Source organism: Balaenoptera musculus, chromosome 20, assembly GCF_009873245.2.
Source record: "Balaenoptera musculus isolate JJ_BM4_2016_0621 chromosome 20, mBalMus1.pri.v3, whole genome shotgun sequence".
Classification (NCBI taxonomy): Eukaryota; Metazoa; Chordata; class Mammalia; order Artiodactyla; family Balaenopteridae; genus Balaenoptera; species Balaenoptera musculus.
Window position 1 is genome coordinate 39,928,432 of NC_045804.1, and position 21,162 is coordinate 39,949,593.

The 21,162-nt window shown below is 45.8% G+C and overlaps 1 protein-coding gene across 5 annotated transcripts; it reads right to left on the bottom strand.

The window, feature by feature from the left end:
* Positions 1–288: 288 nt before the first annotated feature.
* Positions 289–20,355, bottom strand: LOC118887543 (C-C motif chemokine 8). Of its 5 annotated transcripts, none has more exons than XR_005018028.1 (4): positions 7,783–7,843; positions 5,513–5,863; positions 3,407–3,526; positions 289–623 (listed from the first exon to the last, which is right to left on the bottom strand). XR_005018028.1 is itself a non-coding variant. In XM_036838426.1 (3 exons), exons 1-3 carry the CDS (start codon positions 20,287–20,289, stop codon positions 2,745–2,747), a joined length of 393 nt encoding a protein of 130 aa, XP_036694321.1. In that variant the 5' UTR covers positions 20,290–20,339; the 3' UTR covers positions 2,294–2,744. The 5 variants fall into 5 exon arrangements, 2 of the variants coding, with proteins under 2 accessions (XP_036694321.1, XP_036694320.1); XR_005018027.1 differs by lacking the exon at positions 289–623 and adding an exon at positions 2,294–2,617; XR_005018026.1 differs by lacking the exon at positions 289–623 and adding an exon at positions 2,294–2,943.
* Positions 20,356–21,162: the final 807 nt, after the last annotated feature.

The following is a 21,162-nucleotide window of genomic DNA, read 5'->3' on the forward strand; positions in this document are numbered from 1 at the left end:
ACCACCTCCGAAGATTCTGCTTGGCCATGAAAGTTTTTTAAATATAAATTAGTTAGTTAATTAATTAATTAATTAATTAATTAATTAATTAATTTTTGGCTATGTTGGGTCTTCGTTGCTGCGCGCGGGTTTTCTCTAGTTGCGGTGAGCGGCGGCTGCTCTTCGTTGCGGTGCGCGGGCTTCTCATTGCGGTGGCCTCTCCTGTTGCGGAGCACGGGCTGTAGGGTGCACGGGCTTCAGTAGTTGTAGCACGTGGACTCAGTAGTTGTGGCACACAGGCTTCGTTGCTATGCGGCATGTGGGATCTTCCCGGACCAGGGCTCCAACCCGTGTCCCCTGCATTGGCAGGCGGATTCTTAACCACTGAGCCACCAGGGAAGTCCGGCCATGGAAGTTTTTAAGGGGAAACAGGGAAGTAATCTCAGTTAATCACTGAAATAGGGGGTCAGAGTCATCACCATCCCCCACTGTGTGCAGGCTTGTGTGCAAGCTTGTCGACTCCTCGTGATCTTTCTTTAGATGCTCTCTTGTTAGCAGTTCTTTCGAGAGATTACTGAAGGGGAAGCTGGGGAAGCCATCTGGTCCTCAGTTAATTACTTACTCTTCATTTCTGCTTCTTTGATCTATGTAAAGAACCAACAAGTTAGGCAAAGTATTGTGTGATCAAAAGGTTTGAAAAGTGTGCTAGGGCCAGAGGCGAGTAGAGCATGGGGGCATGGGGGCGCCTGGTTTAAGTTTAGCAACAAGACAAAAGGGACCTCCTGCAGGGAGCGCTTTCCTGCCCAAAGCTGCTTACAATGCCTCCCAGGGTAGAGCTCTTCCCCGAGTCCCCAGATGCCACGTGACTGTGTGGTACAGCATGATACCTGGACCCTGTCTCAACCGGACAGAGCCTGCAGAGTTGGTTAGCAGGGCCTTCTCCTGGGGAGGGCCGTGGGGAGGCTCCAGGCATTGGTGGGTCCACGTCTGATGAAGATGCCAATACAAGTCATCCAGAGGAGGGAGGCAGGGGCTTCCCTGGTGGCGCAGTGGTTGAGAGTCTGCCTGCCAATGCAGGGGACACGGGTTCGAGCCCTGGTCTGGGAAGATCTCACATGCCGCGGAGCAACTAGGCCCGTGAGCCACAATTACTGAGCCTGTGCGTCTGGAGCCTGTGCTCCGCAACAAGAGAGGCCGCGATAGTGAGAGGCCCGCGCAAGGCAATGAAGAGTGGCCCCCACTTGCCGCAACTAGAGAAAGCCCTCGCACAGAAACGAAGACCCAACACAGCCATAAATAAATAAATATAAATAAATAAATAAATAAACCCAAAGTTAAAAAAAAAAAATCAATGGTACAGAGGAGGGAGGCAGTCTCGGGAAGAACAGGAGGCCCCTCAAGGGATAGAGAGGATGAGGAGGTCCTGTCCCTTTAAGAGGGACAAGCACAAGCTCCAACTTGTGTAACATGAGACTCTAGGGAGACTAGCAAAGGAGGGCAGTGAATTCTGGCTCTCAGGGTTTGATGGCTTTAGGGGAGATGGTCTCCTGTCCTGTGTCTCAGGGCTTTTCCCTCTTTCCCCGGCATTCAACACGCAGCACATCTGGCTCATACTTCTTAGGCCGTCTCTTCCCTCCGCCCCCGGGGCTGCCCTGCTTCTCTGGCTACCCCTCACATGGACCACTGCAGTAGGCTGCTCTCAGTGCCCCCCTGCCAACCCCATCCTGCCCTCGGCCCCGATCCCAGGCTACTCTTCCCGGCACCCCACACCCTGCCCTCCCCATCGCTCCAAAGACTTCAGAGCTGACTCCAAACTCCCACCTTGATATTCCGATTCCTCTATAACCATGCCTCAACCTCCCTTTCCGAAGGTCTCTGGCTTTTCCATTCTGGATCCCTTACTCTGACTATTTGGGGATATTCCCTGCAGGCCCTCTCCCCTCTTCTCCATCCCGCATCTCCTCCGGGAGAGTCTTTGCTGTGACGGTGCTACACCATCTTCCAAAGCCCATCTGTCCAAGTCCCATCTTTGCCGTCAAGTCTGATGCTAATCAGGATGGGGTCACCTGATTCCTCCCCCTCCCTCGCCCCCACCAGGGGGTGTGTCAAGTGCACTTACTGGCTGTATTACTCCAGGGTGGAGGACGAGGGCAGGGAGACCCACTGGAAGCTAATGCTGGGGACTGGAGCCATGGTTCTAGAATATCCTGGGCTGAAGAGCCAGGCCCTCCCTGACACTCAGATGGGCCCAGGTTAGCCACACAGCCAGGCCCTGGCTACATCCTCATTCCTCTAGCACCCTCTGCCATCCACCTGCACCTGAGAGCACCCCCTACTGGTTGGGAGTTATCCCTGAAGAAAACACCACTACTGTATCAGAGATTTTAAGCAAAATGTATTTTCTGCAAAAAGACAGCCATCCTACAATTGCATTCATGTTTCCATAATAACACATTTAGCAACACCTCACATTCACCAGGCGCTGTCCTCCCTAGATTGCAGTAGCCCTTCATCGTTGTGGCTCTCATAGGCATGCTCATTACCCCTGGGGAGTTAGGCAGGAGAAAGACCCACTGTCCACAGCTTACAGGAGAAGGAGCTGGGGCTCACGACAGGAGCCAAGTGGCTCAAGGCCCTGCTTTAAAAAAAGAGATCACCAATATTCAGAATAACTCCCCAACCAGCCACAATTCAAATAATACTCAATATTACTTAAGACATAGTACATTTTGCATCAGGAAACAGAAAGCACCCTATCTGAAAATTCAGGTCAATTTAGTCGAGGATAGAGACAGGAAGGCTGGGGGAGAATAATCATTTCTCAGCCTCTGGTTCGGTCTTAGTGTGGCCGAAAGAGTCCAAGTCTTCAGGGTGTGAGGTTTCTGACCCAGGTGTTTCATATAATTCCGGACCCATTTCTCCTTTGGGTTGGCACCAATGTCCTTGGCCAGTTCGGTTCTGAAGCTGTGGATGAAGGTGGGCTGGCAGGGTTAGGTGAAATGTTGGAGGGTTTTATCCAAGGGATGACTCATTAGGGATGACCAGGCCCACCTGCTGCAGGTGAGGGGCTGCCCTGGGACAGGATGTCAGAGGGATGTGGAAAGGAGAGGCCCTCTGGGGGTAGTTGCTGTTCTTGCCGCGCCCTGGGAGAAGCTGGCCTGGCATCCAGAAAGCAACCACCCAAGTGTGAGCTGGCACCCATTCAGCGAGGAGGATGTGGGAGGTTACCGGCCCTCTCTGGGCCTGTCCCTGATGTAATAATAGGAGGCTTTGGATTACATAGTCTGCTTGGATCTTATCCCCTGAGTATGACATCTCAAATTAGTCTATGTCTGTCTTGTGGGGCAGAACTTAGGATGGGGGGGATGGAAGAAAGAGAAGGGGTGAGATGAGGTGGGGAGGGTGGAGGGGAGCAGGGTTTTTCTACCTCCAGGACAGCTGCCTACGGACACTGGCTACTGGTGCTTCCATAGCTCTTCAGCCTCTGCAAGGGGATCTTCTTAATGGTTAAATGGGAAACATCAGGTGAACAGGTCACAGAGTGCATCTAGAAATAACGTCACAGAGAAAAACCATTTGAGATGTCAGGCTTTTCTCAGCTTGAATGCTGCAGGGGAAGGAAAGCTAAGAGGTAGAAGTGGGTCTTCTCCACCCCAGGTCCAGTGTTCCTGCCCGCCATCCCGTGAGGGGGTGGGACCAGGGACATGTGGCTCGAGATTTTGAGGTTGATTCTGCATGTTGGGGACACGTCTTTGCTGACTGAGGGGGGCCAGAGTGACAGGTCCTGGATATGGCCCCCAACCTGCAGGGTTTGGGGCGATCAGCTGGGGTCAAAGAAAAGGCCCTGGATTTGCAGTAGGGTTTAGGCTTTATTCCGGTTCTGCGGTGTCCTGGAGGTGGGAGGGGGCAGGTAGGACGCCTGCTGTCGCCAACCTAGGCTTCTGCTTTCTGTCTCCAAAATTAGATGTTAAGACTCCAAGGACCCCGGATGCTCTGATAGTCTCCGAAGTGGGTCACTTTGGCTTAGGCCTTCCTAGAAGATGAGAAACATAGGGAAGGAGAGAGAGGAAGGGAAGGGGGGAGAAAGATTGAATTTACTTGGCTGAGCGAGCACCTGGGGGCTGATGGCAGCTGCCGTGGGCAGCAGACACAGAGGCGCTGTGGACACCTTCCTGTTGGAGGGGGAAGATGTGAGCTTCAGCCTAAGAGCTGTTGGTTTCTGGGTTTTTCTCAGCCTCTTGGCAGCTCTGGCTGCCCTGCCTGCCTTTGTAGGTAGCAGAGAGGATGGGGGCCCTCAGAAGGATCGTTGCCTGGCCAGGGTACAGTCAAGTCAAGAAGAATCTACTAAGATTATGAATTCTTAGTGTGTATCCTGAATCTACTAAGCTGGAGGCTGGGCTGCCAAAGAGTTTTCCAGGAAATGCAAGGCAAAAGCTGTGGCCTGTAGGGGGGTAGGCGCTGTTTCCTTCCAGCTGCCCAGACCACAGAGATGAAGACAGAACACAGATGTGCTGGCACTCACCCTAGTAAGTGATCCAAGGAGCTGCTTTCTCCAAAATGGAAAAGAAACCATAGAAAAGAACTCCTATGCTAAGGACTTTCCCCTATTACATATTTAGTCCTGACAAGGTAAGCGCTATTATTATCATGCCCATTTACAGATGGGGACACCGAGGGACAGAGAGATTAAATAACTTGCCCAACGTCTCATGGGGAGTGAGGGGTGACACTGGGAGAAAAAGCCAGTCTGTTTACATATAATCACCAAGAGAGTTTCATGTAGCTGATGTCTTTTTCCAAGGCAAGTTTTAGGTGGAAGTCTCATACTGGAGACAAATTAAAGCCAGCTTCTGGTGACCGGGTTCCTCCCATCACATATAGGTGCTCCCTTCTGCTACTCAGGCTCAGAGGGATACGGTTTGAAAACCACTGATTTGTCTAAGCCCCTTGTTTTCAGGAAAGATCATTGATAGGACAGGGTAGGGAGCGAAGCAATGAAGTGGGCTCTTTGTTCCTGAACCTGGCTCCCTCCTGCAAGGGGTCTGAGCTAGGAGCTTGGGGTGGGGGGGAGTGCCAATGAGCACGGTGGCAAGGAGGGAACAGCTTGGGCTGTGATAGAATACCTGGCAAGGCCCTTGGCCTGTGTGTTCCTATCCCCATACTCATTCTTGGCTCCCAGACTTTGCTTACTTTTTGCACCTGCTTGGAATATTTTCCTGTCCACTTTCCATCCTTGCAAGTTTTTCTACTCTAGCAAAACAAGCCCAGTGATAGTAAAAGAAATGAAATAAAGAGCTATGGTTTGTGAAATAGAAAAGAATATGTAGACAAAGGGCTAAAGAAGCTCAAATTTGGTTCTTTGGCAAGCCTACGAAGAAGCTGAAACTCTCCTGAACTGACCATGAAAAAAGGAAAAAAGGCACCAGTAAGGGACATCACTACAGAGCCCGCAGACACCAAGAAGAAAATAAGAACCTTATGCCAATAACTTTAATTTAGAAGAAGTGGACGGATTTCTTAAAATCTAACTTACCGGATTGCAAGAAAAAAATTTTTTAAAATCCTCAAACTGTTTAAAAAAATTGAGTGAGTAATGGAAAACCTTCCCACAAAGCATCCTCCAGTCTCCAGAAGCTTTAACAGCTCTTCCACCAAGCATTCCAAGAACAAAGAATTCCGATCTTACACAATCACTTCCGGACAATAGCAAAAGTGTTCACTCTTCGACTCATTTTATAAGTCTTTGACATGAAAACTTCTCAGGAACCACAAAAGAAAAGATTTCAAGCTTGTCCCTGCAGACACACATTCCATTCTTTTGTGGATCACATCAATGAGATTGCAGGTCTTCTGGCTTTGGGTTGGGTTTGGACATGGGGGAACCCTGCAGGGTGTTGGAAAGAGGGAGTAGTTAGGGTGAAGTACTGATTTCTCTGTTGCCTCCTTATACCTCTGCCTGGACGCAGCCCTCAACCAATGGTTTTCACTTCCTTTCCAGGTGGCCCTCTCCATGACTCTCTCCGTCCAGTTTTGGGGACCCACACTCTGTCCTTGCTCCTTCGGGTCCAAGGGTGGTCACCATGCTGTCACTAGCCTCAGAGTACCAAAGCAGCCCTATGCTTTCTCCACACCCAGCCCACATCTTGGTAAATAGCATTTTTATTAAACCCTCCTCAAATCATTCCAATTTCAGTGCCATCTATTTCTTCCTGACTGACATAGGTTTAGGTACCAGAAGTGGCTCCTGATAATAGACCTTCCAAATGGGATTCTGGAATTGGGTTGCTCATATATTTTAGGAGCATAATAATGGCACCTGCTGGCATCATGATTACTTAAATTATCACCAATAGTAGGATGGCAGACTGTGTTGTATCAAGCCCTCCAAGTGATTCTTAATGGGCACTAAAATTTGAGAACCACGGGATTCCAGCATATCCCATGGCCATCTCTGATCTATAGTGAATACCCACCAGAGAGCTCTTAAGGACGCTGCCCTCCTCTCACGGCCCCATCAAAGCATGCCTTGGTAAAGGAAGTGTCCTCTGGCCTAGCCCGGGAGTGCAGTTAGGGATGGCTAGGCAGCTTGCACATAATAGATCCTTTTCAATAGACCCACTTCCCCGTGGCTTTAGATACCTTCCTAATGTCCCAGGGGAGTTCTGGCATTTCAACTTCATCAACTGCAGGCCTGTTTTAAAGTCTAGATTCCAATCAGCCAATCTAGCCAAATATTCACCATCCCCAAGTACTTGTGCTAGTGCATTGAATCCTGAATTCTGGATAAGCACGTTTATGCCAATGAATTTAACCAACTGAGTCTTGTATGTTATTATCCTCTTACAATCCACTCCTACACATGCACCCCAAACTTTTCTCCAAATTGAGTGAGTGGGGGGACATTCAAACACTTCCAGCTGAAGGGACTCCTGTCTGTCCTTCCCTCTGCTTCAGGACCTATTATCTTGTAAGAAAATATGTTTAGGAGCCTGGGGTCTGGAGTCAACCAGACATGGATTTAAGTCCTGTATTTGCCATTTACTGGTTATATGATTTGGAGCAAATTGCTTACCTCTCTGAGCCTCTAAGAGGAACTGATTGCTAATTATTACCTCACTGTGATGTTCTGAGAACCTAATAAGATAATGAATGCATGCAAAGTGTTCAGTCCTGTGCCAATAATTTCTATTTTGAAAAATTTTTATGTTCATTGAAGTATAGTTAATTTACAATGTTGTGTTAGTTTCTGGTATATAGCAAAGTGATTCAGTTTTATATATATATATGTTATTTTTCATATTCTTTCCCATTACGGTTTATTACAGGATATTGAATATAATTCCTTGTGCTATGCAGTAGGACCTTGTTGTTTATTTATTTTACATATAGTAGTTTGTATCTACTAATCCCAAACTCCTAATTTATCCTTACCCCACCCCCTTTCCCCTTTGGTAACAAGGTTTGTTTTCTATGTCTGTGAGTCTGTTTCTGTTTTGTAAATAAGTTCATTTGTATCATATTTTAGATTCTACATATAAGTGATATCATATGGTATTTGTCTTTCTCTTTCTGACTTAATTCACTTAGTATAATCTCTAGGTCCATCCATGTTGCTGCAAATAGCATTATTTCATTGTTTTTTATGGCTGAGTAAAAAAAAAATATATATATATATATATTTATATATATAAAGGAGGAAAAGAGCAACCAAATCAATAAACAAATCTACCAATGATAATAAACTCTAAATACTAAATTAAGTTAAACATTAAACCAGAAACAAATTAGATGCAGAAAGCAAACCCCAAGTCTACAGTTGCTCCCAAAGTCCACCGCCTGAATTTTGGGATGATTCGTTGTCTATTCCGGTATTCCACAGATGCAGGTACATCAAGTTGATTGTGGAGATTTAATCCGCTGCTCCTGAGGCTGCTGGGAGACATTTCCCTTTTTCTTCTTTGTTCGCACAGCTCCCGGGGTTCAGCTTCGGATTTGGCCCCGCCTCTGCGTGTAGGTCGCCTTAGGGCGTCTGTTCTCCGCTCAGACAGGACGGGGTTAAAGGAACCGCTGATCTGGGGGCTCTGGCTCACTCAGGCCGGGGGGAGGGAGGGGTACGAATGCAGGGCGAGCCTGCGGCGTCAGAGGCCGGCGTGACGTTGCACCAGCCCGAGGCGCGCAGTGCGTTCTCCCGGGGAAGTTGTCCCCAGATCACGGGAGGCTGGCTGTGGCGGGCGGCACAGTCTCCCGGGAGGGGCGGTGTGGAGAGTGACCTGTGCTCGCACACAGGCTTTTTGGTGGCGGCAGCAGCAGCCTTAGCGTCTCCTGCCCGTCTCTGGGGTCCTCGCTGATAGCCGCGGCTCGCGCCAGTCTCTGGAGCTCGTTTAGGCGGCGCTCTGAATCCCCTCTCCTCGCGCACCCCGAAACAATGGTCTCTTGCCTCTTCGGCAGCTGCAGACCTTTTCCCGGACTCCCTCCCGGCCAGCTGTGGCGCACTAGCCCCTTCAGGCTGTGTTCACGCCGCCAACCCCAGTCCTCTCCCTGGGGTCTGACCTCCAAAGCCCGAGCCTCAGCTCCCAGCCCCCGCCCGCCCCGGCGGGTGAGCAGACAAGCCTCTCGGGCTGGTGAGTGCTGCTCGGCACCGCTACTCCGTGCGGGAACCTCTCCGCTTTGCCCTCCGCACCCCTGTGGCTGCGCTCTCCTCCGTGGCTCCGAAGCTTCCCCCCTCCGTCACCCGCAGTCTCCGCCCGCGAAGGGGCTCCTAGTGTGTGGAAACCTTTCCTCCTTCACGGCTCCCTCCCACTGGTGCAGGTCCCGTCCCTATTCTTTGGTCTCTGTGTTTTCTTTCTTCTTTTGCCCTACCCAGGTACATGGGGAGTTTCTTGCCTTTTGGGAGGTCTGAGGTCTTTTGCCAGCGTTCAGTAGGTGTTCTGTAGGAGTTGTTCCACATGTAGATGTATTTCTGATGTATTTGTGGGGAGGAAGGTGATCGCCTCGTCTTACTGCTCCGCCATCTTGAAGGTCATATATATATATACACACACACACACACACCACATCTTCTTTATCTATTCATTTGTTGATGGACATTTATGTTGCTTCCGTATCTTGGCTATTGTAAATAGTGCTGCTATGGACATTGGGGTACATGTATCTTTTCGAATTGGAGTTTTTTTCCAGATATATGCCCAGGAGTGGGATTGCTGGATCATATGGCAACTGTATTTTTAGTTTTTTAAGGAATCTCCATGCTGTTCTCCATAGTGGCTGTATCAATTTACATTCCCACCAACAGTGTAGGAGGGTTCCCTTTTCTCCACACCCTCTCCAGCATTTGTTATTTGTAGACTTTTAAATTATGGCCGTTCTGACCAGTGTGAGGTGATACCTCATTGTGATTTTGATTTGCATTTCTCTGATAATTAGCGCTGTTGAACATCTTTTCATGTGCCTATTGGCCATCTGGATATCCTATTTGGAGAAATGTCTATTTAGGTCTTCCACCCATCTTTTTTTTTTTTTTTTTTTTTTTTGAGCTCTATCCCTTGATCTGTATTCTGAGGTTGCACTATTTTACAAGAATGTTTATTTCAAAGAGGATAAAAAGAAACACCCAGAGAGCTGAAGGAGTGTGAATGCCTGATTACAGTCTTCTTTGGATAAAACAGAAACTTTGCTTCTGTGGTATGTGTGTTTAGGCAGATTAAATTCATGTTTGATCACAAACCCCAGGGTAGAAGGAAAATAAATATGTTCATGAAGACTAGGAGTTCCCAATGGGAGGAAGAGAAAAAAAATCATTAGCTAATACCCTGATGGCTGCCGTCTCTAGGAAAGTCTAGATAGATCTCACTATGGTACCCCTGTGCTCACAGACCCTCTTTGGATGGCTCCCCATCTCCCCAGAATATCCATGCTCCCAAGCATGGCACTCACGACCCTCCTATCTGAATCCAAAATATTTTCTCTTCCTCCTTCTCCTCTTGTACCCTCTCCTAAGTCACACAGCAGAGGGCTTACCGTGTCCCAACACCTTCTGAGCTTTGCTGCCTGAGGGCCTTCGTCCCTCCCCTTCTTTACCTGTTGGAAAATGCTAATCAATATTTAAAGCCCAATTGAAATGGCTAAATCCCCTCTAAGTCATTTCCTAGCACCTTGCTTCTGCCCATTTTTTGACTGGGTTGTTTGTTTTTTTGTTATTGAGTTGTTTGAGCTGTTGATATGTTTTGGAAATTAAGCCCTGTCTGTCGCATTGTTTGCAAATATTTTCTCCCATTCCGTAGGCTCTCTATTCATTTTGTTTATGGTTACCTTTTGCAAAAGCTTATAAGTTTGATGAGGTCCCATTTGTTTACTTTTGCTTTTATTTTTATTGCCTTGGGAGACTGACCTAAGAAAACATTGCTACGATTTGTGTCCGAGACTGTTTTGCCTGTGTTCTCTTCTAAGAGTTTTATGGTATCATGTCTTATATTTAAGCCTTTAAGCCATTTTGAGTTTATTTTTGTGTATGGTGTGAGGGTGTGTTCTAACTTCATTGGTTTACATGCAGCTGTCCAGCCTTCCCAACACCACTTGCTGAAGAGACCGTCTTGCTTTCATTGTATATTCTTGCCTCCTTTGTCAAAGATTAATTGACCAACTGACCGTAGGAGTGTGGGTTTATTTCTAGGCTCTCTATTCTGTTAGACTTAGATTTTCTTGATGGGTGTGGGGACCATGTCCCTTTCAGGAAGGGCCCTGCCATGCCAGGTTGCCAGATGAAATACAGGACGTTTAGTTAAATTTAAATTTCAGATAAACAATGACTTTTTTGTGTGTGTAAATATACTCTTGGCAATATTTTTGCTAAATCTGTAAACCCATAGGTCTGTACTGTAAATCATCCCCAAACCTTCCCCCAGAGGGGCCTGCTGCCATATAACCAGAGTGACTCTGCAGTGGGAAAAGAAATGTTGACATCTTCTGGGATTATTTAATGATAGCTCTAAATGGATGATATTCTCTAGACACCTGAAAAGTCACTCGCTTACCAGTCAGAAAGGGAGCTTTTGGAGGTTCTAAATCAGTTCTTCAGGTATATGAAGAGCAGAAGTTCAGCTAGCTCTTTTCCAGCTCAATGAACTTTATAGAATAGAAGCCTCAAAAACTACAGAATCCTGTGATTTTAGACACATTCTTTTGCTGTAGAGCCTTAGCACCCAAGTGTCCTGCAATCTGTCTCCAGTAGCCCCGGACAATCTTAATGCCTTACCATCTAAGATCCTATCAGTAGAGTTAACTTCACTCTGCAATGTTGTGGTTTTCAGGGGTGTGTTTACCTGCTGATGTCTATTCTCCAGGAATAACTTATTGGGAAGCCCTGATATATACCCGATGAAAACTACAACTGCTCAAGGAAGCAGAGCTGGGGAACCCTGTACTCAGACTTCTCCGTCCATCTTCTTTCACTGTTTAAGCCTCTGAGGAATATTGAGACAGTGCAACCTTTCCATTTTATAGAACAGGTATCTGGCTGCTGGGGTGACTAATGAAAAGAGGAGGGAGACGTGCTAGCTGGTATTCTCTGCCCCTCAGACTGGGTCTCTCCAGAGAAAGGCAAGCCTGCAGAGAAAGAGAATATTTCCATTGTGACCGTGGAGGAGGGAAGTCCATGCACCACCACTGAACACCGTGCAAGACCACTTGCCTCACTTCTTCCCTCACATCACCTTCTTTCTTATCTCGGTCTTTGCTTATAATATCCCATCCACTTACAACATCCATCTTTCCATCTGGTGCATACAGGAATTATGTGAGGTCTGGCTTACATTGTGTCTGGCTTCACAGATTTCATAGGGGACCAAACTTGCTCTGAAGTGGATGGCTGGCGACCTTCCAGCTCAAGCCCTCCTACTTCTACTCTAGAAAACAGATTTATCTTTCTGGTCACGCTCTGGACCAGCATATAGTAAAAAATGAATACTTACCAATGATCCAAGGAGCCTAAAAAGACATAAGGGTTCTCCTCTGTGGGAAGATTATCATGTAATTGATTTTCTGAGCCAGACAGGGGTGAGGCAGAATTGTCCTGGGCAAAATGAGGTGTGCAGTCTCCCTACCCACTGGGGTCTTAGCATTTTGCCTGTTGTTGCATTGCTAATTCAGGTGTTTATAGTTTTTAGTTTCTGCTGTCCTCCCTTTGGGGGAGACTCCCAGGATGAATGCCTGAGGCTGCCCCTTCCCACGACTAAATAAAAAATGCAGGCAGAAAAAACTTTGTATTTGGCACACCCTGGTGCAGTGGCCAAAGAAGCGGAAGTTCTTCTGTCCACAAGCGAGTGGACCCAAATTTGATTCGGAACAGATTTTCCTCCTAATTCAATGTAATCCCAATTAAAATCCAAGCAAGAATTTTGTGGAGATTGATAAGCTGATTCCTTTTAAAGGAGAAATAAAAAACCAAAAATAGTTATGACAACTTTAAAGAAGAACAAAGTTGTAGGACTTACACTCCCAGATGTTAACAGTTTTTAGAAAGCAATAGTCATTATGACATGGTGCCATCGTTCCAAGAATGGATGATATGCCAAGGGAACAGATTAAAGAGTGCAGAAATAGAACCATACATATATTGATATTGGATATTACCAAAGTTTGCACTGTGGAGTAGTTAAGAAAAAATACTCTTTTGAATAACTGATGCTGAATCAATTGGATATTTATATGGAAAAATAAAATCTTGATCGCTAACTTTCAGCATACCCAAAAATCAAGTTAAGGTGGATTGTAGTTCTAAATGTGAACAACAAAAAATAACGCTTTTTGAAGATAATGTAAGAGAATAACTTCGTGACGTCTGGTTAAAAAAAGTTTTCTTTAACAGAAAACAAACGCACTAACCATAAAGGAACATATTGATAAATGGACTATTTTAAAATTAGGAAGGGCTTCCCTGGTGGCGCAGTGGTTGAGAATCTGCCTGCCAATGCAGGGGACACGGGTTCGAGCCCTGGTCTGGGAAGATCCCACATGCCGCGGAGCAGCTAGGCCCGTGAGCCACAATTACTGAGCCTGCGCGGCTGGAGCCTGTGCTCTGCAACAGGAGAGGCCGCGATGGTGAGAGGCCCGCGCACCGCGATGAAGAGTGGCCCCCACTTGCCGCAACTAGAGAAAGCCCTCGCACAGAAACGAAGACCCAACACAGCCATAAATATATAAAATTAAAAAAAAAAAGAAGACCCAACACAGCCAAAAATAAATAAATAAATAAATTAATCAAAAAGAAAAAAATTAGGAAGCTGTATTTCCTGTTAGGAAGGTCAACAAGATGGGGGTTCCCCATCCTAGCCTCTCCCTATCCACACAAACAATGCAAAGCCTGAAACTAACTCTAGCCACTGAGGTCTCTTTGCCATTCCCCAATCCCTCTGGCCTTTTCCTTATTTGAGGCCTTTGCTCTAAGTATCCCCCTCCTTGGATGCTCTTAACCCCATCTCTCTCTGGTAAATCAGCAAAGGCCTATCTTGGGCCAACTATCCTCTGGCCTCTGCCCAGTGATACTCATTAATGCATGATGAGGAAGTCCTGATAGGGGTGCTGAGTCTCTTTTCCCACCGTAATGGCACCCTCAACAGTGGCAGCATTGCACCAAGCACACAGTGGCACTCAGTAGAAGATGCTGAATTGAAATACATTTCTCTCCCAAGAGACATATACAGAGAAGCTCCAACTCAATAGAGTTAAAAACTAGGCTCTGATCTACTTACTCGTTGAAGATTGAGACAGAATTTTCTCTTAGGCCAATTAATTACATTTGAACCTGTTGCCTAAGAACAATTCAACACATGTTTGCAGCACCCTGATCCTGTATCTCTCTAGTTACCAACATCCTGGTCTTTGTAAGCCCTTCCGTGGAAATCAATCAATCAATCAAATCAAATCAAATCAGGAAGCTGTATCATCAAAAGGCAAAACAGGAGTGAAAAATAAAATGACAGATTATGAGAAGATATTTCAATTCACATGTCTGTCAGAAGATTCCTATTCAGAATATAGAAAGTACGTCTGCAAATTCATAATAAAAAGAAGACAGGCAATCTAAAAATAGACAAGATCCAAATCTAAACAATTAAAAATGGGCAAAGGATATGAAGTGGACCTTCATAAAAGAAGATATCCAATAAACATTTAAATAGATGTTCAACCTCATCTGTCAGGAGTAAAATGCAAATTTAAACCATAAGTATGTGGAATTATACACATAATCATTATGGCTAACTTAAAAAGAATGACAGTACCAAGTGTTGAAATACCAAATATGGAATAACTCAAACTCTCATACATTGCTGGTAGGAGTGAATATAAACTGGTGGCATAGCTTTGGAAAATATTTAGCCATATCTGGAAAAGTGTTTGGTGGTTGAGTATATGCTTAGTATATTCGTGTCCTATCATCCATGTGTGTATATCTATCTCTCTCTCTCTCTCTCTCTCTCTCTCTCTATCAATCTATCTATCCATCTATCTACCATCTATCTACCTGTCTATCTTTATCTATCTGTCTGTCTATCTACCTATCTATCTATCTATCTATCTATCTATCTATCTATCTATCTATCTATACCATCTACCTGTAAAACCTCAAGTTCACACTGATACCTCCAATTGCAGTCCAACACCACAGGGTTTTTCTAGCTTCCAACATTCCATATTTTTCTATGGAAGTTTCTCCAACAGTAAGGGAGCTGGCTTCCATTATCTTCAACACATTTACTTATTTGCTAAATCCTTCTTTAGGTCACCATTCTCCTAGCTACGTGGCTAACTCAGTCCTCGTCCTGTTGACCCTGACTTGTGGGCTGACCTGTTGAACCCAGTTCTACCAAACATGCTGGTTGAGTCCACAGTCTTGGCCCCAGCCCTGGTCCCAGAGAACATACTGGGTGAATCCCTGATCTTGGTCCCAGCCCCAGCCTTGGTAAACACACCAACCAAATGCCCAGCTAAATCCCTGGCCCTGGGCCAGCGAACTTGCCTGTTGAAATCCACGCATTGACTGGGGGAAGGAGACCAAATAGTGACTGTATAAAACAATGAATCAATACGGCAGAGCCTGAGATGAGAACTTCTCTCATACATAGCTCCTTCGGGAAGTGATCCCAGGGATCAGGACTGAGAGGCAGCCGAGTGAGATGGAAAAGGAGGAGAAACGAACAGAAGCATGCAGAATCAAGGTCAGTATAGTGGGCGATGGGGATAGCTTCTCCTGAACTGACTGATGTGCCTGCAGAATGGCTCCCAGAATCAGCCGCTGGAAGGAAGGGTGGCAGAAGCATTTAAACATCTGCCTTGCACCCTGCATTGGTGGAAAGTTGTCACCCAGAGTGTTCACTGCCCCGCACTTCTGAGCCTCAGGCAAATGTGCAGGTTGAGCCAACCCTGACCTGAGATGACACCCAAGGGGGAGCCTGTGTGCAGAAAGCAAGAAGTGAGGAGACACAGAGCGGTTGTTGAGAGAGTGAAATGAGTCCAAGCCCGCAGCAAGCTCCCTGCCCGGGCCCAGGGTGAAATCAGAGGAGAGCCCAAGAGGATGCTTGTCAGCTTCAAGTGACCTCACCAGTTCTTTGCCCCCAGTTGACAAGGGAATGAATTGTGCTCACAGATATGAACCCATTAATGGAAGGATGTGTTTTTCTTTTTTAAAAAAACTTTAAAATTTATATTGGGGTATAGCCAGTTAACAATGTTGTGATAATTTCAGGGGCACAGCAAAGTGACTCAGCCATACGTATACGTGTATCCATTCTCCCCAAACTCCCCTGCCATCCGGGCTGCGACATAGCATTGAGCATAGTTCCCTGTGCTATACAGTAGGTCCTTGTTGGTTATCCATTTTAAATGTAGCAGTGTGTACATGTCAATCCCAAACTCCCTAACTATCTTTTCCGTCCCACCCTTCCCTCTGGTAACCATAAGTTCATTCTCTAAGGTCTGTGAGTCTGTTTCTGTTTTGTGAATACGTTCATTTGTATCATTTCTTTTTAGATTCCGCATATAAGGCATATCATACGATATTTCTCTTTCTCTGCCTGACTTACTTCACTCAGTATGACAACCTCTAGGTCCATCCATGTTGCTGCAAATGGCATTGTTTCATTCTTTTTAGTGGCTGAGTAATATTCCATTGTATATAAGTACCACATCTTCTTTATCCATTCCTTTGTCGATGGACATTTAGTTTGCTTCCGTGTCTTGGCTTGTAAACAGTGCTGGGGTGCATGTATCCTTTCAGACAATGTTTTTCTCTGGATATATGCCCAGGAGTGGGATTGCAAGGTCATATGCTAGCTCTATTTTTATGGGGATTTTCAAAACATTAATATTCAAGTTATGGCACATAAAACATCAATAACTTAAATAAGATGACATATCACTTAACACATTTATGTTTAATGTCATTAACAAAGTTTATTGTGATTTGAAATACAACGACATAATCCCGGAGTGCCTGTGGGTGATGCTTGGGGAAAACAAATGGATTGTGTCTTGTGCTGTGGCCTGGTGTCAGTTTAGGGTGAGTCTCTTGCCTTTGGAATTTAGGATTTGTGTCTAGGTAGTTCATGAAATCCTGGGCCCAGATCTCCGGAGCCAGCTTGACCTTGAGGCTGTGGAAGAGAGCGGTGAGAACCAGATGGAGCCTACTGTGGTTGGAAAGCACTCCTTTTGCCCAGCTGACATTTAGATGCCTTATTTAGATGCCTGGGGTTTAGGTGTGCTACCTTGGACTTCAATGGAAAGCTTATCTTCAGACAGGTTATATACCTGACTTGCAGGTGTTTGCCATTAGGCTGGGCTCCTGGCTGCCTCAGTGGTTTTAATTCTAGGCACTTTCTTCCTGGCCCTACCCTAGCCAACAGATGTGGCCAAGTTCCCAGGAGACATGGCTCCTAGAGCAGGAGAGAGATTATGAGGTTGTCTGCCAGATCCTCTCACTTCCTGCCTGTGACACAGAACAACTTCCACTTTTGTATGGGGCATCTTAATGCCAGAGAGAGAAATTGACTTGCTGTAAGTGACTCAGAGAGTCAGGGTCAGTTCTGGGATCAGAGCCCAAGTCTCTTGCCTTGCTATGTTTCCATGTTTCTACTGGAATCATGGTATTTCTCCAACCAATGACAGCCCCCCTGGACTTGGGTCAGCAGGACAATAATCTTCTTTCCCTTAATGAGGGGTCTGGTCTTTGTGCCTTGGTACTGTGGGCCTCATGTCTGAAAAAGGAGCCAGCTATGCTCACGAAGTACAAGAGTATCTTGACCTTAAGAGGCTATTAAGGAAAGGAGAGTCCATGCCTTCAAGTGGATTTTGCAAATTCTTGAGATTGGGGTTTGAGGGTATAGTGATAGAGATGAATTCATTCTGTGTCTCAAGGGTGCAAGCCCTGTAGATATTGGTTTGCAAGATTATAAGAGAAGGGTCTGTGTCTTGGTCAGTTATTCTCAACCTTCTACAACATTTAACCTATCACTCTTTCTGGCCCATTCTTCCTCACTTCATCTCCACTCCCACCCTGTACCATTTATGTCCCCATCATTTCCCCTGCACCATGGCGGCAGCCTGCTCTCAGGCCTCTATCTCTCACACTCCATCCTGTCCTCAGATACTAGGTTATTCTTCTTAATGCTTGCCTCTGAATGTGATATTCTCCTTCTCTCCTATTTCAAAACTTTCGGTGCATCTCTATTACCTGCTGACTTCCCAATCTGAAATTCAAGAGCCCCTACAACCTGGTTCCAACCTGCATTTCTAAAACTCTGACTCCTCTTTCTTCCCAGAGCCCAGCCAGATGGGATTCCTTCCTCTGGCCCACTCCCCTCATCTCCCTCTTGTATCAGTTCTGAAGAATCCTTTCATTTCCCATCATATTCGAATCTCTCAAGACCAGTCCTGTTGAAGGCTCATCTCCAGTAAAGAACCTTAAGTGGACCTCTAAGTTATAGACATCTAGTTTCCTGTTAGACTCAGTTTCATTTCTGGGATATTACTCTGGGTTTGAGAATTAATTAGATGGAGAAAACCTGGGGCTATGGAGAAAAGTTTGAAGACTGTTGCAAGAGATCAAGAGAGAGACCAGGCAAAGGTAAGTGTGGAGAGAAAAGCAATAGGAATCTAGATTCTATTAAATAAGGGCAGGTGATTTAGGGACTGGAGCCACAGGGCTGGAACAGTCTGGTCTGGTCCTTCTAGGTTCTCCCTAATCCTCAGCTGAGTCCAAAAGACTCAATTTAGAGGATGACCCTCACACTCCAAATTGTCACTCATTGCTGCCATTTTCTCCCTTCCTGCCAAATGTTACCCCATGCAAAATAAGACCAAGTAGTTTAAAATTATATATATTTTTTGTTTGAAAAATTCCATAGTCATTTAATAACGTTAATTTCCATCACAATACTACATGCACACATTGACTTACGGGAGCACTGATTTCCTAAGAATCCAAAGGTGTTTCACTCTGATGATCGGTGGAAGGACCTCAAGATACTACAGGCAGGTAGGAGGGAGAACAGTGCCATCTTACCATGAACTTAATTGAGCTCACAAAGGAAAACTCATCACCGGATGTTGTGTTTTTACATTCACTAGGATTTATGGCAGATAAAGTTAAAACATCAATAACTTAAATATAATTAAATATTGTTTAAGAAACTATGTGTTTTAAATTATTAAACAAAGAACCTCTTTTTGGACATTATAATAAAATAATACAGCTGGGGAAGGTTGGGGGGGAAATAAATAAGATTTTCCAAGGCTCTGACTGTCTCTCAGTCCAGGTACGAAGGTTCAAGCCTTCAGGGCTTGGGACTTTTGATCCAGGAGCTTTATGGAATTCTGGACCCACTTCTGCATGGGGTCAGCACAGACCTCCTTGTCCGCTTTGGTCTTGAAGCTGTGGGGAAAAGAAGGCACAGTTAAATGGAGTGTCTTGAGGATTTTGCCCAGGAGTTTGGCCCGTTGGCCCCTGAACATGATTAGCCCTTGCTCCCTGGGTGAGGAGCCTGGATGGGGACCTGAAGAAGGGAAAATGGGAGGAAGAGGCCTCTCTTCCAGAAAGGAAGTTCTGTTGTTACTGCTCCAGGGGAAGCCTTCCTTTAGCTCCTGGCTAAAGGAACTTGGATGATCTGACCAAGCTTCCAGAAGAGCCTGGAGCGAGTATGGATTCCTTCTCATGGGCTTCATTTGTCTATGGGGTAAAGGGTCCTTTGGATTAGATGGCATATTTATCTGACTCATTTGGAAGTATAGAACTTTTGGCTGACGGTGCCCGGGCATGGTCCACTCACATCACAGCTTCCTGGGGACACCAGCTGTTGGTGATTCTCGTGTAGCTGTCCAGTTTCTTGAAGGGGATCTTCCTACTGATCACAGTAAAGCAGCAAGTGATTGGGATGGAAACTGAATCTGAAAAACATTTTGCAAAGCATCAGAGAGTTATAATGTATTGTAAGCCTGCATTTGTAAGAGAAGAAGGAGAAGGTAGAAGACAAAGCAAATACACACGTTCTAACTAAGACCTACCATTCCCTATTTCAGAGCTTTGGTCCAGATTCCATAGATAAAATGTTATCTGTGAGTCAATTTCCTCTGCTGAACTGTGGGGCCCCTCATTGTTGACCGCAGATGGAGAAATCTTGAGTAACCAGATTAATCCTTGTAGCGTGATTCGGAGGGTCTACAGATCCAAAACCTCTGACCCTGGGAAGATAAGTTCTAAGACCTTGCTTCCCAGGTATTTGTCCCCATGGGCTTAGAGCCAACCTATGTCACATGCTGAGATGCCACTGGGTCCTTATTCTCCTTACACAGCCACCCTTCTGGAAGCTACCCTGGACCATAATCCAACATTTGAAACCTCCAGCAAGAGTTTCATCCTCTCTACTACTGCCCGAACTGTCCTTCCTGCCCACAGTGAGAAATGGTTCTTCCTTCTGTGCCACATCTCCAAACAAGGTGAGGATTGTTGAGATAGCAGCTGCATTTAATGTCCCAAAGCTGGTGTCAAGAAAGATCGTGGAGCCTGGGCTTCTAGTTCTGGTTCTGCCTCTGACCAGTTGTGACATGCCATCTCTTCTTAATTCCCCTCTGGATTTCATTCTCTCCAACTTTTTAATGTAGGCTACGCAGCAAGCATGGGATGACATGCCGGGTGTTAGTGCCTGGGGTAGTTAAAATGTTAAGGCTTAAGAGGAGAGGGGGCTTACCTGGCTGAGCGAGCACCTGGGTGCTAAAGGCAGCTGCTGTGAGCAGCAGACACAGGAGGGCTGCAGAGACCTTCATATCGGAGGGTGAGCACGGGAGCTTCAGCCTGATGGAGGTTTCTGCGCTGGTCTCAGCTTCTCTGCAACTCTGACTCATCTGCCTGATCTGCCTGCCTTTTATAGGGAGCAGAGCACATGGGCAGGGTCGTGTTTAAGGAAGGATAAAATAGGCCCTAAATGTGGTGAGTAGGTACCAGATCCTGGTGGTGGTTTCCAGACACCGAGAAAAGGAAGTTGTGCAGTTTCCATCATTTGTTTAGACTCTGGGGCAGTGGTGGAAGGGTATGTGGTTATGCCCAGTAAAGTGTAGGAAGTGACCTTATTGGCCTATTAAGGGCTCTGATTTCTTTGAAATGGAACATGATCTGTTGGAAAGGAAGTGTAGAAGCTGAGTTGCTAACGGAGTGAAGAGAACCAAGTGCCTGACCCTCCCCATGTCCCGGGAGGTCTGGGATGGGGCCCTAAGGCTTTGCCTGGTCTCTTTATCAGATTTGTGTCCCTGCCATCCTAAATCAGTCAGGGTCCTTTAGAACCTCATACAGGTAGCTTGATAGAACCTTAGCAGAATGACAGAATCCAGGAATCTTCAAGTCTTAATGCCCTGGAATGTTCTGTTGTAGAGCCTAGGAACTGGGCGGCAAATACCAATCTTTTAGGGTGGTGATTTCCAAATATTTTATCTAGACACTAAAGTTTCTTTCCAAGTGAAATGATACGCAGAAGCCCAATATATCATGCAGATTCAGGTAGAATGGGTCTGTTTGAAAAAAGTCTTTTGCTTTTGGTGTCAAATCTTTTGCCCATTTAAAAAATTGTTTTTTTTTTTTCTTACACTTGACTTTAAGAAGTTCTTTGTATATATTTTTCATTCAAGTCCTTTACCAGATATGTG

What these genes read in the sequence shown, in the direction of transcription:
- LOC118887543 (XM_036838426.1), bottom strand. Translation starts at nt 20,289, where the DNA reads ATGAAGGTCTCTGCAGCCCTCCTGTGTCTGCTGCTCACAGCAGCTGCC. An exon ending in CCAGGTGCTCGCTCAGCCAG is followed by an intron (nt 19,414 to 20,213) that starts GTAAGCCCCCTC and finishes AATGTTTTTCAG; the next exon opens with ATTCAGTTTCCATCCCAATC. An exon ending in TGTCCCCAGGAAGCTGTGAT is followed by an intron (nt 2,944 to 19,295) that starts GTGAGTGGACCA and finishes CTTCATCCACAG; the next exon opens with CTTCAGAACCGAACTGGCCA.